Source organism: Bos mutus, chromosome 15 (assembly GCF_027580195.1).
Source record: "Bos mutus isolate GX-2022 chromosome 15, NWIPB_WYAK_1.1, whole genome shotgun sequence".
Classification (NCBI taxonomy): Eukaryota; Metazoa; Chordata; class Mammalia; order Artiodactyla; family Bovidae; genus Bos; species Bos mutus.
In genome coordinates, this window is record NC_091631.1 from 33,221,466 (window position 1) to 33,238,476 (window position 17,011).

At 47.3% G+C, this 17,011-nt stretch overlaps 1 protein-coding gene across 1 annotated transcript; it reads left to right on the forward strand.

Annotated features, from left to right (window-relative positions):
- On the forward strand, positions 1 to 5,404 carry CNGA4 (cyclic nucleotide gated channel subunit alpha 4). The gene is made up of 6 exons (XM_005907126.2): positions 1 to 255; positions 387 to 488; positions 691 to 797; positions 1,100 to 1,745; positions 2,515 to 2,864; positions 4,584 to 5,404. The coding sequence occupies exons 1-6, from the start codon at positions 194 to 196 to the stop codon at positions 5,042 to 5,044; spliced, it is 1,728 nt and encodes a 575-aa protein (XP_005907188.2). The 5' UTR covers positions 1 to 193; the 3' UTR covers positions 5,045 to 5,404.
- The last annotated feature ends 11,607 nt before the right edge of the window (positions 5,405 to 17,011 follow it).

The window sequence follows — 17,011 nt, forward strand, 5'->3', positions numbered from 1 at the left end:
CAGGTTCCACCACTTTGGTAGCGGCTGGCTCTGGTGGCGTTGCTAAGAGCTTCAGCAGCCAAAGAGGGAGGAATTGCAGCTGGAGACCAAGGGCAGCTTCTTCTGGAAAGGCAGGCTCTAGCCCCCACTTCCTGAAACCACCTGCAGGCAGAGGCCCTGGATATCTCATCCCCAGGCAGCAGGCCACAGAACCATGAGCCAGGACAGCAAAGTGAAGACGACAGAGTCCAGCCCTTCTGTCCTGACCAAAGCCAGGTGAGAAATCCTGGTCCCCTCTGTCTATCTGTCTGCCTCACCAGATGGAGCCTGATCCCTCCTTGCTGCACCAGGTGGCAAGGGCAACAGCGAACCATGGATAATTGAAACCCGACTTCTTTTGCCCACAGGAAGTCTCTGCCAGTCCTGGACCCATCTGGAGATTACTACTACTGGTGGCTGAACACAATGGTCTTCCCAGTAATGTATAACCTCATCATCGTGGTGTGCAGGTTTGCCGCTATGGGAAGGGCCCTAAGCAGAGACCAGGGATAAAGAATGAGGCCCAGGAAGAGGGCGGGCCCTTGCTCGGGGCTGGTGTGTGTGAGGGCGGCGCCAATGCAAGGGCCCAGGTTTAGTGCTCAGCGGCTTGGGGACAATACCTCACACACAGAAGGATCCCTTAAGCCAATCCCTTCTGTCCCTACCACGCAGAGCCTGCTTCCCCGACTTGCAGCATGGTTATCTGGTGGCCTGGTTAGTGCTGGACTACACGAGTGACCTGTTCTACCTCCTGGACATCGTGGTGCGCTTCCACACTGGTCAGTGAGTCTCAGGACTGACCTTCCTTCCATGTTCCCTTCCTAAGGAGAGCCTCTTAGTAACAAGAAAGTGACCCCCTCCCTCATAGCACTGTCACATGTCTGTGTTTACAATACCCCAGTGCTCACCCCAGAAACCCTGGAGCAGTGTTAGGCCCAACCCATCCTGTCCCTGTAACTGTCTCCCTGTGCTGCCCTGGCCTACCCACCCTCAACCTCATTACTGTACCCGGAAGCAGGAAGGTGCCCCGACTCCGCCCCATACCTGACCCCACCCACGACTGAGCCCCCTTCCCCACCAGGATTCTTGGAACAGGGCATCCTGGTGGTGGACAAAGGTAGGATCTCGAGTCGCTACGTTCGCACCTGGAGCTTCTTCTTGGACCTGGTTTCCCTGTTGCCCACGGATGTTGCCTACGTGAGTCTGGGTCCACACACACCCACGCTGAGGCTAAACCGCTTTCTGCGAGTGCCCCGCCTCTTTGAGGCCTTTGACCGCATGGAGACCCGCACAGCTTACCCGAACGCCTTCCGCATCGCCAAGCTGATGCTTTACATTTTTGTGGTGATCCATTGGAACAGCTGCCTCTACTTTGCCCTGTCCCGGTACCTGGGCTTCGGGCGTGACGTCTGGGTGTACCCCGACCCTGCACAGCCGGGCTTTGAGCGGCTGCGGCGCCAGTACCTCTACAGCTTTTACTTCTCCACGCTAATCCTGACCACTGTGGGCGACACACCGCTGCCAGCCCAGGAGGAGGAGTACCTCTTCATGGTGGGTGACTTCCTGCTGGCAGTCATGGGTTTCGCCACCATCATGGGTAGCATGAGCTCTGTCATCTACAACATGAACACAGCAGATGCAGCCTTCTACCCAGACCACGCGCTGGTGAAGAAGTACATGAAGCTGCATCATGTCAACCACCGGCTGGAGCGGAGAGTCATTGACTGGTGAGGATACTGGGGTTCCAGACCAGGACAGGAAGAGGTGTGTAGGATAGACTCTGAGGAAGGTAGCTGGGTTCTTACTGCCTGGTGGGTCAGGCAGGGCACTTAGGATGTGGTATTCATTGGGGGGTTCACTGGGTGGAACTTGGAAAAGGATGTCCTCCATTAACTGGGTATGGACTTAAGGAAAGGGGTTGGGTAAGAGATTGACAGGGAGATGAAATCATACACAAGGAAAGCTAACACAGAACCCAGGGAATGGGAACTGCCACCACCTGGTAGAACTCAGAAGGTCCTGGAAGGTGTAAGAGGTAAGAGCAATACTCCTCAGAGGATGACCAACAACAAGATGGTTGACTCTGTCATGGAGTCCATACTGTAGGGTGAACAAGGGGAAGTGTCACCAAGTTAGGGACATAGAACAGAAGACCTCTAAAGAAGATGGGGCTTGGTGACTGAAGTAGATATTTTTAGTGGAACGGTACAAGACATCATGGAATGGTGGGTGGGTAAAGCCTGACGGGAATTAAGGCTCTGTCCACTGTGTAAAGGCTTCCAGGCCCTGGATGGGAGAGAAGAGGTCAAAATATGTCTGTGACTAGGAGATAGTGGACTAAGATATTTATCAACCAACTGTCAAGTATTCGTATGACCCTTGTGAGAGCTCAGTGTGGTTGGGTTCTTGGCTGAAGCTGAGCCGAGAACCCTGATGGAAAATGGAGAGGGAGGCACGTAAGGGGCTGGTGAGGACTGCTACTACCATTCCCCCCAGGTACCAGCACCTGCAGATCAACAAGAAGATGACCAATGAGGTAGCCATCTTACAGCACTTGCCCGAGCGGTTGCGGGCAGAAGTGGCCGTGTCTGTGCACCTGCCTACCCTGAGCCGGGTACAGATCTTCCAAAACTGTGAGGCCAGCCTGCTGGAGGAGCTGGTGCTGAAGCTGCAGCCCCAGACCTACTCGCCGGGTGAATATGTCTGCCGCAAAGGGGACATTGGCCGAGAGATGTACATCATCCGAGAGGGTCAGCTGGCCGTGGTGGCGGACGATGGTGTCACCCAGTATGCTGTGCTTGGTGCAGGGCTCTACTTTGGGGAGATCAGCATCATCAACATCAAAGGTGGGCACCTCAGCATTTGTTCTGGAGACTGGACTACAGGAGGGGAAGGGGGACAGCAGAACCCTGTGCTGAGACCAGATGGCACTTCAGGGCCCACAGATTAAGGACAGCTGGCCCTTGCCTGAGTCACTAGAGGGCTCAAGAGAGAGGCAGGACACAGAGGGTCTCTTCCCTGAGAAGAGGCTGAGTCAACGTCCATGAGAAGGTTGGGTCCTTGGAAGAGAGAGCAGACTTGCTCTGTGAGTATTCACCCAAAGCACCAACAGATCAGTGAAAAGTGCCAAGATAATAGCAATTAGTAATAATAATGGCTAATAGTCTCTACATGCTTACTACATGCCCTGTTCAAAGTTCTTCATGTGTACCAATTCATTTAATTCTCACAGCAGTTCTATAAAGTAGGTACTATTATTCACAGTTTAAAGGCAAGGAAATTGGAGCACAGAGAATTTGGGGAACTTGTCCAAGCTGACATGGGTGATAAGTATACACACTTGAAGTCAATATGAGAAAGAGCTTTCTCATAGCCAAATGGAAAGAGAGGTAGAAGGAATAAACTTCGGTTTACTCCATCAACTCCAGTCCAGGCTAGGTACTGTACACCGGCTCATTTATTCTTCTTATCAGCCTGTGAAGGAGGACAGCACAGGTAAAGACACCAAGGCCACAGGAGATGGGAAAAACTTAAAAGGGGTAAGCACGCTGTCACTGACGAAGACTAGAATGTGCTCTCAGCCTGGGGATCCCACTCTCTAGTTGTCTTAAAGGTCTCACACTTGTCAGCCAAGGACCCCCTCAAGCCCTGTATCTGGTATGCAGTTGGCCTATCTACCTGACTTTGGACAAATCACTTACCTCTTTTAGGCCTCAGTTTCCTCACCTACCCAAGAGGGGTGATATTCAAAACCCATAGAGTTATTTGTAAGAATTAAATGAGCTGTATGGGTGAGGCTCCCAGTGCGGGGCCTGGCACGTGGCAAGAGTTCAACAAATGGTGGCTCCCTTGCCCTTTCTAAGGTCCTTCTAGCTTTGAGACTCCGCAGCATTCAGAACCTATCTTCCCACCAGCCACCCACCATTAGCTTTCTAAAATGCAAATGATACCATACAGTTCCCCTGCTAAAAATAGTTCAGTAGTTTCTGTCCTTTAGCTAAGGTCTAGACTCCTTGCCAGGGCTGTGGGCCTTGACCTGGCTCTCTCCATCTCTCCCCAGCTCCTCACACGCTGCACTCTGGCCTCTCTGCCATGCCTGCTGTACTCTGTAACCACCCAACTCTTTCCTACCTCCTTCCCTCTGCTCATGCTCCTCCCTCTGCCTAGTTGCCCTCCCCGCCTCCCCTGGTTACCTCCCACTCAGTCTAGGCATCAGTTCCTCCAGGCTTCCCTGAATTCTCTGCCTTAAAGCTTGTCTGGGGCTCTTTGCCTGTCTTCCCACAGTACCAGATGCTCATCTACACTGCATTGACTGTGCTGTTAGGTAACTATTCCATCAAATGTCTATCTCCTCTAGACTGAACTCTTGGAGGCAAGTCACTGATACCCACTCAGCACACAGCCTAGTCCCCACCCAGTACATTACAGAATGAAAGAATTAATGAGACAGAAAGAGAGGCTCAGAAGCACAAATGTGGAGGTGGGGGTCCGGGTTCAGACGGAAAATACCCCCTCACACCCACCCTGACTAACTGTCCTCCCACCTGTCTGCTCCTCGGCCACAGGGAACATGTCTGGGAATCGCCGCACAGCCAACATCAAGAGTCTAGGTTATTCGGACCTGTTCTGCCTGAGCAAGGAGGACCTGCGGGAAGTGCTGAGCGAGTACCCGCAGGCCCAGGCTGTTATGGAGGAAAAGGGCCGTGAGATCCTGCTCAAAATGAACAAGTTGGATGTAAACGCGGAGGCAGCCGAGATCGCCCTACAGGAGGCCACGGAGGCCCGGCTGCGAGGCCTAGACCAGCAACTCGATGATCTGCAAACCAAGTTCGCTCGACTCCTGGCTGAGCTGGAGTCCGGTGCACTCAAGATTGCCTATCGCATCGAGCGGCTGGAGTGGCAGACCCGGGAGTGGCCAATGCCTGAGGAACTCATGGAGGCTGATGACGAGGGCGAACCTGGGGAGGGAACGTCCAAAGATGGAGAGGGCAGAGCTGGCCAGGAGGGACCTCCAGGCCTAGAGTGACCCCATGTCTATCCCCAGGACTCCCACCACCAAGTGAATCCAGACTTGTAGGGAAATCTGCCTGCAGAAACTCTGCCATCCTGTCTGCTGGGTTACAGAGATGGGCGTGAACTGGGTCTGTAGATGTACCACCTAGAGATGCAGGAGTGTAGCATACATTCAACCTCTGCTCACCAGAACTATACACACACACATGCATGCACACAAGCACACATGCACACATACCTATTTGCACATATGCACACTGACCAGGAGACTGTGAAATCCATATTAAATGCTCTGGAGTTCCCCTTCTCAGAGCACACATCTTTCTCACCTACATAAGTCTTATACCAACACCATATAAGTACATTCAGTCACACACCTCATAAACACACGTATACTGAGAGTCACACATCAATACACACAGATGTCGTCCATGGATCTGCACACACTTGTGAACACACAAAAGCATATCTATAGCCCTCTTGTTCCAAGGTATCTTTTAAATGCTCCTCCACATGGGGGGTTCACAAGTGTACCCTGCAAACAGCACTTCAATAAAGTGTTGCTTCCTCACTAAGCATTTATGGGGTTGATGAAAAAAACCAAAGCCAATGTGAGCCAGCCAGGATAAATTCTGTCTGAATTCTGGGTTACAGGGGCAAGGGGCACAGGCTGTGTAGTAGCTGGCTTCAAAGAGATGAGAGGACTGATGAATGAAGAATCATTGTGCCACAGTATAGCAAGCTTATGTATCTTACTGCTGTAAGTATGCACATGTTTTCATAGACACATTCACATATACACCCTGACCATTGCATCTCACAGCAGGTTTTGTATCCTCAACCTCATGAGCTCTGAGGGGTTCAATCTTACTTAGTAAGCCAGAGTAAATACCTGCTCCCTTTTCCTTCCTTCAGTTCAGCCCTGGAACCTAGGACCAGGTATACCTTACCCTCAGAACTGACCCCCAGAACTGATCTCTTCCAAGGGAAGAATAGTTTCCAGGACTGTAAACCTGGCCCTATCCTACCATGATGGTTCTCAGAGCTGGCCTTGGTCCTGGCAGAAATCCAGTCCTCCTTCTCTGTACAGCATTCCAAGACATAGGATGGAGAATGGAGGCTCAGTGGAGCAAAGTATCATGATTGGGGACAACTGGAGATGAGTGTTTGGGGAGTTCTGGAGAAACTGTGACATACTTAGAAGAAGGTCTGCAGGTTTGGGGCAGAAGAGGTGTTATGGGGTCTGTGGAGCAGAGTCAAATGTCATCTCTGAATCATATTCACCCTTGCCATAATTTTAGCTCCTCCAGGGCCTGGCCAGTCTTTGGGTGTGAGCTGTGCCAGGCAGTATTTTAAAATGTGCTTGGAATTTAATTTACCAACATTAAACTGATAAATTTATATTACATTGACTGAGTGATGACATACTCAGAGATCAATGCCACTGAAAGAAGATTTATTACTTACAGTCCCCAACAGGAAGTGAGCACACTGTGCCATACAGGAGCACATGGGGAAGCACCAGGGTTGCTCAGGAGGCAGAAAGGAGCAAGAAGAAAATATGGGTACAAAGTTTTTATTTCATAGTGGTAGCAAGTTTTTAGGTGAGAACGTCTCCTATTAGGTGGGAAGCAAAACCCGATTTTAGGTTTTGTGGTTGAAAGGTTCATAATATGACTTTTAAGCACCCACAAAAGTCAGACCACAGGGGAAATGTAAACAACATTGGTCTTTAATTTTCTCATGATTTCAAGATGCTGAATAATCAGTTACAGAATATCAAGAATGATTATTATAAGTGGTACACGAACGTAGGGTAGGGTCTCCAGGGCTCTGAGGGCAGGATATGCTGATGTGTTGTCATGGAGACAGTCCCAGAGGTGTTGGTGTCCTCTACGTCGACCAACTTTTTGGTCACGATACAGGTGACACAGAGGGACTCAGACACGAAGGACTTGAAACAAAACTTCTTCAAATGGGCACAGAAACTGAGACTGAGGCTGGAGCCGAGGTGTCAGGAGAGATTATGAGGGTCACTGCACTTTCGATCATTTCAAAATCTGTGGTTATTTTGTGATATCCTCCTCACCGATTATGAGAACCATAGGGCTGGCATGGGGTCTCTTGATTATTGCTGGGTCCTCAGAGCTAAAACTCTGCCAGGTTTTAGGTACCTAAATATTTATTTGGCAAACAGAGATGAGAGTTGAAGCAGGCAAAGATCCAATTTTGGAGGAAGATGTGTCAGTTTCTCAAGAGGTTTTCCTACCATCTCTGCCCTCCAGTCATGCTGAGCTAGAATGGGTAATGAAGGCCACTTTGGTGGTCTCTGATGGATTCAGGGTGCTAAAAATAAGCTTTTCATTTATAATGTACATACTTGTCCCAAGAGAAGGCTCTCCTAGAACAGGTGGCTTCTGCCACCTGGCAGAATTCTGAGCACAAGGAGGGTGATAACTGGCCATCTTGCCTATCCTAGAAGCAGGAGCAAAATTCTGGAGTCAGCTGTGCATTTTGGTGTCTCCGCTTTTCCAGGATGGGAAGATGGTGGAGCAACTATACCACAAGACATCTTGAATAGGCCCTTGTTGAGGCCCTCTAGTTGCAGACTGACACCCCTCCTGTGTGGGAAACAGCATTTTGACAATTAGGGAACAAGTTGGATAGAATTGAGCCAGGATGGGCAGCAGGGAACACAATTTTAAGTTCCTGGAATCACAACAACAAAACATCAACAAAAACAATCTTTTAGTCCAAAGAGTGTAATTTACTGTATGTCAATTGCTAGGCTAAGCATTTATATATGTGGCAGGAAACTTCACAGAGGTATTCATTTGGGTTTTGTTCATTTTATCCCTCCTCTCATCGTAAAAAAGTACCTAAAGTTTTGTATCCCCTAGACTTAAAGCTTTTCAAATTGCAGTGTCAAAACAGAAATGTTCAGAAACTCTCTGCCCTAGCTTTTGTTTATAAAAACAGGGCTCCCAGGAGGGAGGAGACATATGTATACTTATGACTGATTCATGTTGATGTTTGGCAGAAACCAACAAAATTCTGTAAAGCAATCATTCTTCAATTAAAAAAAATAAATTTAAAAATAACACAACAGAACAATTATAACAATATTCTATAATAAAAAAAGAAAAAAAACAAGGCTCCAAGGTTTTCACAAAAAATTCACCTAAGGGTGAATTGTGCCCAGCTGTCTGTGATGGCTTAGAGTTGAAAAAGCAGAAGTGTCTGTACTTCTGAGGAAGGAGATTCTCTAAGACTAAGGAAAGAAATGGGATTCTTGAACATTATATTAGTTTTCTTTTATTGAAGTAACATATTGCCACAAATAGCTTAAAACAGTAGTCATTAATTATCTCACAATTCTGAGTCAGAAATCTGAGCATAGTGTGGCTTAACTGGGTCCTCTGGCTCAACTGGGCCTCCCAAAACCAAAATCAAGGTGTCAGTTGGGCTGGGCTGTTATCTGAAGTCTCTGGGAAGAGTCTGCTTCCAAGATCATTCAGGTTATTCGAAGAATTCAGTGTCTTTTGTTCGTGGAACTGAGATCTTTATTTCCTTGACACATGGCCCCTTTATCTTCAGGCCACTAAAGGCATGTTAAGTCTTTCTCATTCTCCAAATCTCTTACTCCTGCTTCTAAGACTGAGAGAGACCTCTGCTTTTTAGGTTCATATGATTAGATTAGGCTCACCCAGATAATCCAAAATAATCTCAATATTTTAATTAAGGTCAGCAGGTTATTAACCTTAATTATATCTGTAAAGTCCCTTTTCGCCATAATCACAGAAATAACACCAGAGGGCAAAGATAATGGGAGCCAAAATTCTACCTATCACAGGGCTACTGGGAAGGAAAGCAGCCTGGACCACACTTTCAGCCCAGGCTTAGAAGGAACTCTAAGGATCAAATCTTTGGAAACTGCAGGAAGATCACTTTGCCCCAGGGCATACTGGAGTCTCAAAGCAGCATCCACTAGAGGGAGCTCAGGCTTGAGTGAATGAGGTGCAGACCTGCATTACCAACATGGTCCGACTGCCACAGAGCCTCCTGGTCTCCAGATACTCTGTCCAACATAAAATCCACAGATATTTTTATAAGACCCTAAATTTGGAGGACGAGAGAATGGAAAGAAAGTCACAAAACACAGGGAGATTAAATCTTTCAGTAAGATAGGTGGTTAAATGTTTAGATGACAATTGTCTAATTTAGAGAATTAAGGAAAAATCCAATTTTTTACACACAGTTATGACACTAGTGGTAAAGAATCGACTGCCAATGCAGGAGACTTGGGAGACACGAGTTTGATCCCTGGGTGGGGAAGATCCCTTGGAGGAGGAAATGGCAATGCACTCCAGTATTCTTGCCAGAAGAATCTCATGGACAGAGGAGCCTGGCAGGTTACAGTCCATAGGGTCATAAAGAGTCAAACATGACTGCCTGAGCACAAATGCAGTCATTTTTAACTGCTATATGTAAATTATCTCATTTGGTTCTTATAGCAATATTAGGAAACTTACATTGCTTTATGTTAATTTTTCTAAATAGGAAACTGAAGCCCACAGAGCAGCTAAAAAAATTACATAGGATTTTGTAAAGTTGGACTTACCCAGTGACTCAGCAGTAAAGAATCTGCCTGTAATGCAGGAGAATTGCAGGAGATTCCCGGGATCAAGAAGATTCCTGGGATCAAGTTCAATCCCGGGATCAAGAAGATTCCCTAGAGAAGGAAATGGCAACCCACTCTAGTATTCTTGCCTGGGAAATCCTATGGATGGAGGAGCATGGCAGGCTACAGTCCATGGGTCACAAAAAGTCAGACACAACTTAGTGACTAAGCAACAGCAACAAAATTGTAAAGCTGTTTATGCCAGGTCCTGGGCTAAGTGCATTGTCTCAGCTAATCTTTATAACTATGAGAAACATGGTATTATTTCCCCATTTTGAAATGAGGAAACAAAGGCTCTGGGAGATTAGGTAATTTGTCCAGTAACACAGGGCTCCTAAATCACATGGAATGAAACCTAGGTTTGTCTGTTTCTTCTAGGGAGTTAAGAAATGGAACTGCCTCAGCTTGAGGCCAAGGCCAGGCAAGCTCCTCCTTTTCTTGAGAATGACTGTTGCAGGCTATAACGGTGGTAACCAGGTAGTAACCAGGGGAGAGGGAGCTAGTCATGGTGCAGAGCGGCGCCTGTGAATCACCAGCAAGCCAGTGTGCTGAAGTGTGATCTCAAGGCTACATACCTAGACAAGGGACCACCCACTGTTCTGGAGAAGAGCTGTTAGTTCCAGCTGTCTGCCCTCATGCATGCAGCTGTGGGAGGAGTTCCGGAGTCACGACCAGATTCCTTAAGGGGTTTCAAAACTGGGCCCTTCTGCTGATAGCTCAGCTGCTTCTGGCTTAGCTCTTCCCACCCCACCTCCATCCCCACCTCTGTAGGACCCATTTCCCTTGCTGGGTCACTAACCTCAGAACACCTTGGCCTGGCTAAGATTTGGGATGTACATTCCTCCTCAGTGTTCCCAATTAGCCATTTCCCCACAGGAGTTTCTTCAGCCCACCCTGCTTCACCTTTTTCTTACTGAGGGTTTGACTGCTAATGGCAAAGACAGATGGAAATAAAGTAGCCAGCTTGGGAGGAAATCAGATTCACAGGGAGTCTGGCCATCCAATCCAGGGAAGATCTGAATTTTCTTTTACTAGGAGCCAGGAGCAGGAGGACAGGTGGGTGGATCCCAGCTTGCAGGTGAAGCTAGGGTTTGGCTTGAGGCTTGGATCAGAGGTAGATGATCAAGCTGGGTTGAAACTTGGGTCAGGGCATAGCCCAAGTCAGTGCAGGTATTAGCCTGGCCTAAAAGCACAAAAAATAAGAGTTTGGGGCCAAAATGTGCTGATAGTCAATCAGAGTCAGATGGTAGTTCTGAAACATCACTTAGTAGCTGGGGGATTCAGCCTCCTACAAAATTGAAAGAAAATTGAAAGAAATGCTTGGAGAATTAAAATGTAAATGAGATTATGAATGTAAACTGTCTATCAGTGCCTGACAGAAAGCAACTGCTTAACAATGAATAATAGTTAAGACCATTATTCTTACCGCTCTAGCAGGTAAGAATGGGAGCAGGCAATGGCAACCCACTCCAGTACTCTTGCCTGGAAAATCCCATGGACGGAGGAGCCTAGTATACTGGCTGCAGTCCATGGGGTCGCAAAGAGTCAGACGCGACTGAGCGACTTCACTTTGACTTTTCACTTTGATGCATTGGAGAAGGAAATGGCAATCCACTCCAATGTTCTTGCCTGGAGAATCCCAGGGTCGGGGGAGTCTGGTGGGCTGCCATCTATGGGGTCGCACAGAGTGGGCCACGACTGAAGCGATTTAGCAGCAGCAGCCGCCGCAGCAGGTAAGAATATGCCTTTGAGGGTCCTCGCAGCCCTCCTTGGCCTTGGGCCTAGGGGCTGTGCTGGCAATGCTAAATCTGGCCAGCAGAGGGCGAAGCGCTTTCTTTCTCTCTCCTCCCAGCTCCCTCCCAGGCCTCAGGAGTGCTTTCCTTGCACAGCTGGGAGAATTACCCAGGGAGAAATGGAATCTTAAAATCCGAGTCTTGACTGATTTAAGAAAAACCTTATTCAAATTTTCTAGCGAAGACAGCAGTGGTGCGGCTGAAAGACATTACTGAGGAAGTTATGCTAAATCAGAGCCCAAGGTATGAATACCTGTTGAGGGCAACACATGGAATGGCTGGGATCATTCAGAACTGCCGTCTCCCAGTTTGAAAACTCTTGTGCTTTTCACCCAGGATGCATGGACCCTCTCTGTGTCTGCCACTGCTTTTCCATTTTCAGTACCTTGGCTTGTTGTCCTCAGCCGTGCCCTCCACCAGCAGGTCTCACAGGGCCCCAGAGGCACGAATGTATTCCTAGACGCCTTCTCTGTTTAACCTCCCGGGTGAGCCTTCCTATGGCCCTTTTAGCCCTCAAGTAAGGCCCTGACCTGGGGTCTCCAGGACCCTGTAGCCTACCTGTGAAAGCCCACATCTGAAGCCACATGTAACCTTCCAGTGGGAGCCAGTCCCCAGTGTACGCTCTGCTCCCCACAGCATAAGCCCCAGGCTCTGGAAGGCTGGTCCTTCCCTTGGTTTCTTTCCTCTGCCCAACATCCCTACATGCTCTGGTTCTTGCCTGTCTGTCTTCTCAGCTCATTGCCTCTTTGTTTAATCATGCCAAGGGAAGGACTTTCGATGTGGGCAGGGAGTGTGTGGGCAGGAGCTCAGCAGAGAGGCATATCTGCACATCACAGAAATGCAGAGAAAAGAAGGCCTTGAAAGGTGAGGGGAGGAGGCAACCCACACAGTCACAGGGGAGAGATTAAGCCACTGGGCCAGCAGGCTCCCCAAGGAGTAAATGACTGGTTTCCCTCCTAGCTCTCGATCCCAGCTGCATGTGTGTCAGGGTCAGGGCTGTGGAGGCAGAGTGTGTTCCTGACCACGTGCATGAACACTGGCCTCCCCAGGGAAAGTGTTGATGTTTTGTGGACCTTCAGGCTACCTGGAATAAGCCCTACCTTATCAAGCAGGTTATTTGGCTGTGCATTCGACACTATGTGCTTTTCTCTTGCATTCTCTCCCTTGCATATTTACTGATGTATTGTTTATTTAAACATTCCCCTCTTATCTCAACTGTGATATAGAATATTGAAAGAAGGATCATGTGCCCACCTTGAGCAGTAGCATGGGTGGCTCAAACTTCTCCAAGGCAAAGGTAGATTGTTCTAAGCCACAAGAGTCAAGCAAGGTGGACCAGCACCCCCTGCAAGACACACATGTGCATGCATGCATGCATGCACGCGCGCGCGCACACATACACACACACACACACACACAGGCAGGCAGGCACCAAAAAACAGAAAACTGACAACCTTGACAGGACAAGGCCTGAGTCAGAAAGGCAGCTTCCCTGAGGACTGAACCTGGCCCTATTTAAGGGCCTCCTGCACTTGCCTCCTTGATCTAGCTTTCTGACTTGTTCTGAAATAAGGGTCCAGGTCTCTGTCCTCTGTCTACTCATATTGACTTTGAAGTTCTCCTTCTGCTGTCATCTAACGTTCCCCTGTTTCCTGGCCCTCAGCAATCTCACATTCTCTCCAAATGCTGGCTTAATCCCTGGCACAGATGGAATCTCCTGATTTTGAGCAATGAGGTTTGACTCCCCTTCGTGTTGCATTTTAATCTCTCTTCCTTCTTCCTCCTCTCATGGTATGTCCCTCCTCCCCCGTGAAAAAAAGTGAAAGCATCAGTCACTCAGTCATGTCCAACTCTTTGAGACCCCATAGACTGTAGCCCACATGAAATTCTCCAGGCAAAAATATTGGAGTGGGTAACCATTTCCTTCTCCAGAGTATCTTTCCAACCCAGGGACCGAACCCAAGTCTCCTGCAATGCAGGCAGATTCTTTACCACTGAACCACCAGATAACCCCACTAGTATCTATGACTTTTTCCTCTTTACAAACCATCTTCTTGAAACAATTTACACCCACAAACTCCTGATCTTCACCTCCCATTACCCATCTGCACTTGGTTAGAGGGGAGAAATTGAGCAAGGTACATAGGTGATGAACAATATGGAAGGCACCACAAAATTATAAGCAACTCAAGGTTCCTTAAGCATAAAAAAATAGAAATGAGAGTAGTGTGGGGAGTGGTTTGAGAAACTGTTGGAGAAAAGGATAGATGCTAGACACTTGGAATATAGACAAGCAAAGGGGTGATTACAAGACATGTTAATTGTGGGACTACCATGGTGGTCCAGTGGTTAAGAACCCGCCTGCCAATGCAGGGGACACGAGTTGGATCCCTGGTCCAAGAACTAAGATTCCCACATGCAGCGGGGCAATTAAGCCCATGTGCCAGGACTACTGAGGTGGCGCTCTGGAGCCTATGTGCCCCAACTACTGAAGCCCACTCGCCCTAGAACCTGTACTCTGCCACAAGAGAAGCCATAGAGAGTAGACCCCATTTACCCCAACTAGAGTAAGCCTGCGTGCAGCAACAAAGACGGAAAACAACCAAAAATAAAATAAATAAATTTTTTAAAGACATGTAATTGTGAGAATTACCATAATGAATGAGAGATACAGGTGTTACAGAAGTCTATGGGTTAAGAGGCACCTAATCCAGATGTGTGGGGTTAAGGAAAGCTTCTCAGAGGAGTTTCAGCTTCCGTAACTCCTTTTCCAAGATTAGCAAACTCTCATATCCTCAATTTCTTTGAACACTCTCTCAATTGCCCTGTTAAATAAAGCTAGTCACTGCATGACTGAAGGTGGCTTATCCACACCCACAGTCACCTGCAAGAAAGGGCAACAAAGAAGAGAGAATCCACTCCTTTCCTTTAAGAACTTAATCTGGAAGCTGTACTTAAGGCTTCCATCCACAACCTCTGTCCAGAATGTAGTCATAAAGCCACACTTAACCACAAAAATCTAGGAAACATACTCGTAATGTGGTTGCCATGACATTTTCATCTATATACTTGTAATCTGGTTGCCATGACATTTTCTTCTAAAATTATTCTTTTCTACTAGCTTTTTACAATTGAGTCTCTGCTGCTACTGCTAAGTCACTTCAGTCGTGTCCGACTCTGTGCGACCCCATAGATGGCAGCCCACCAGGCTCCCCCATCCCTGGGATTCTCCAGGCAAGAACACTGGAGTGGGTTGCCATTTCCTTCTCCAATGCATGAAAGTGAAAAGTGAAAGTGAAGTCGCTCAGTTGTGTCCAACCCTCAGCAACCCCATGGACCGCTGCTTTCCAGGCTCCTCCGTCCATGGGGTTTTCCAGGCAAGAGTACTGGAGTGGGGTGCCATTGCCTTCTCTGAATTGAGTCTCTACTTACATCAAAAAGTAGAACCCTCCACATGTACACTGGGTTCCATACTTCGCTGCCTTTTCTCAAGAAACTTGCATTAGTGTCTCTATTTCTCTCTGCCTCTCAGTTTCTGTCTCTGTCTTTCTCTCTCCTTCAGTCTTTTCTACACATTGCAGTATTTTGATCTGCCACTAAAAAAGTTCTAGTTCTTCCATCTTTAAAATCTTTAATTCCACATCCCCCTCCAGTTACTACCCTTTTTCTTTTGCTTAATAACTACTATTCAAGAAGACTTGTCTAAAGTCACCTGCTGTACTTTCTCCCATCACATTCAGTGTTCAGTACATCGGATCCATCTTTTGTCTCTAGTGAAAAGTGAAAATCATTCAGTCATGTCCAACTCTTTGTGACCGCATGGCCAGAATACTGGAGAGGATAGCCTTTCCCTTTTCCAGGGGACCTTCCCAACCCAGGGATCAAACCCAGGTCTCCCACATTGCAGGCAGATTCTTTACCAACTGAGCCTCAAGGGAAGCCCAGGAACATTGGAGTGGTTAGCCTATCCCTTCTCCAGGGGATCTTCCAAGCCCAGGAATCGAACTGGGGTCTCCTGCTGTGCAGGCAGATTCTATACAAACTGAGCTATCAGGGAAGCTCTAGGACCTCACCAAAATGGCTCTTTCTGTGGCCAAGGCTCTCTAGGTCCCTGAATTCTGAGTACATTTCTCATCCTCATTATCTTGGTCCAGAAGCAGCATTTGAATATATTCAGCATGTCTCTTTTTGCTTTTATGATGCCTTTCTCCCCTTGTTCTCCCCTCACCCCTCTAAATGCTCTTTCTTGGGCTCTTTTGCAGGTTGATCTTTCTCTATCCAGCCTTCAAACAATGGTCTTTCCCAGACTTCTCATCTGGTCCTCATTTCTCTTTATTCAACATACTCTTGTTAATTCTATGGTTTGCATTAATTCCTACGATCTATGTATTCAGCTTTCTACTGGAATTACTACCTATGTGTCTAACAGGCATCTGAAACTATACTTGTCCAAAGTGGACCAGATTCTCTGGTGGGAACTTCTGTCTGATAGCTATTACTTTCTCTATGAAGTCAGGGGCTGTGTTATTTGTTGTGGGTAAAAGTTGGTGTGTGTGTGTGTGAGTGTGTGTGTGTACAGGCACTCACCAGAGTTAGAGATGCAGTAAGAGAATTTATGAATCAAGAAAATTTGAAAAAAAATTTGCAAAATGAGAAGACGGTGACCAGAGAAACAATAAAAATTCTACTCGTTCTGGGAAGCAGCATACTAGGACCACCTGAATTCTGATTTCCCAACTCCCTGGCTTTGAATTGTGGCTTTTTTATACCTTTATATCCAAAGCTTTGTGGCTTTGGATAAGTTACTAAAACTCTTTCACAGCCAGTTTTTTCATTTAAAATGATAATCGATAATATTGTGCTCAAATTTGTAGTTTTTTTGTGAGGATTAAAGACAATATGCTTGGAACAGTAGGTGATTATCAAACTTTCACCAGAACTATTATTCATTTTAAATTTCATTGTTCTCTGTCACTTTCCACAAACAAATGGCCTCTAAATTGTCTCTCAATCAGCCTTGCAAGGCAGGAGACACGGGTTCGATCCCTGATCAGGGAACTGAAATTCTACATGCCCAGAGACCACTAAGCAGGCACACAGCGACCACTGAGCCTACGCGCCACAGCTGCACTGAGCCTGCGCGCCACTGCTGGAGAGCCCCGTGCCACAGCAAAAGATCCCGCCTGATGCCACAAAGACGCAAGGATGCAGCCAAATAAATAAATAAACATTTAATAAATAAATAAATTCTGTCCCTCTTCCTTCTAAGTATCTCTTAGAGCCATCTTCTCCACTACTTCCATGACTTTAGTTCAAACCACTGTCAATTCTTCCCTGAATTACTGTCATGGATTCCCAATTGATCCCACTCCTAAAGTTGCTCTCCACACCAGTTGCTACTGCAATCTTTCCAAGGTTTTCTAAATCTTAACAAATTTCCAGTGCCCTCACTTCTTCCTTGCATGGCTTGCAAGAGTCTGCATTTGCTATCTCCTGAGATGAGAGG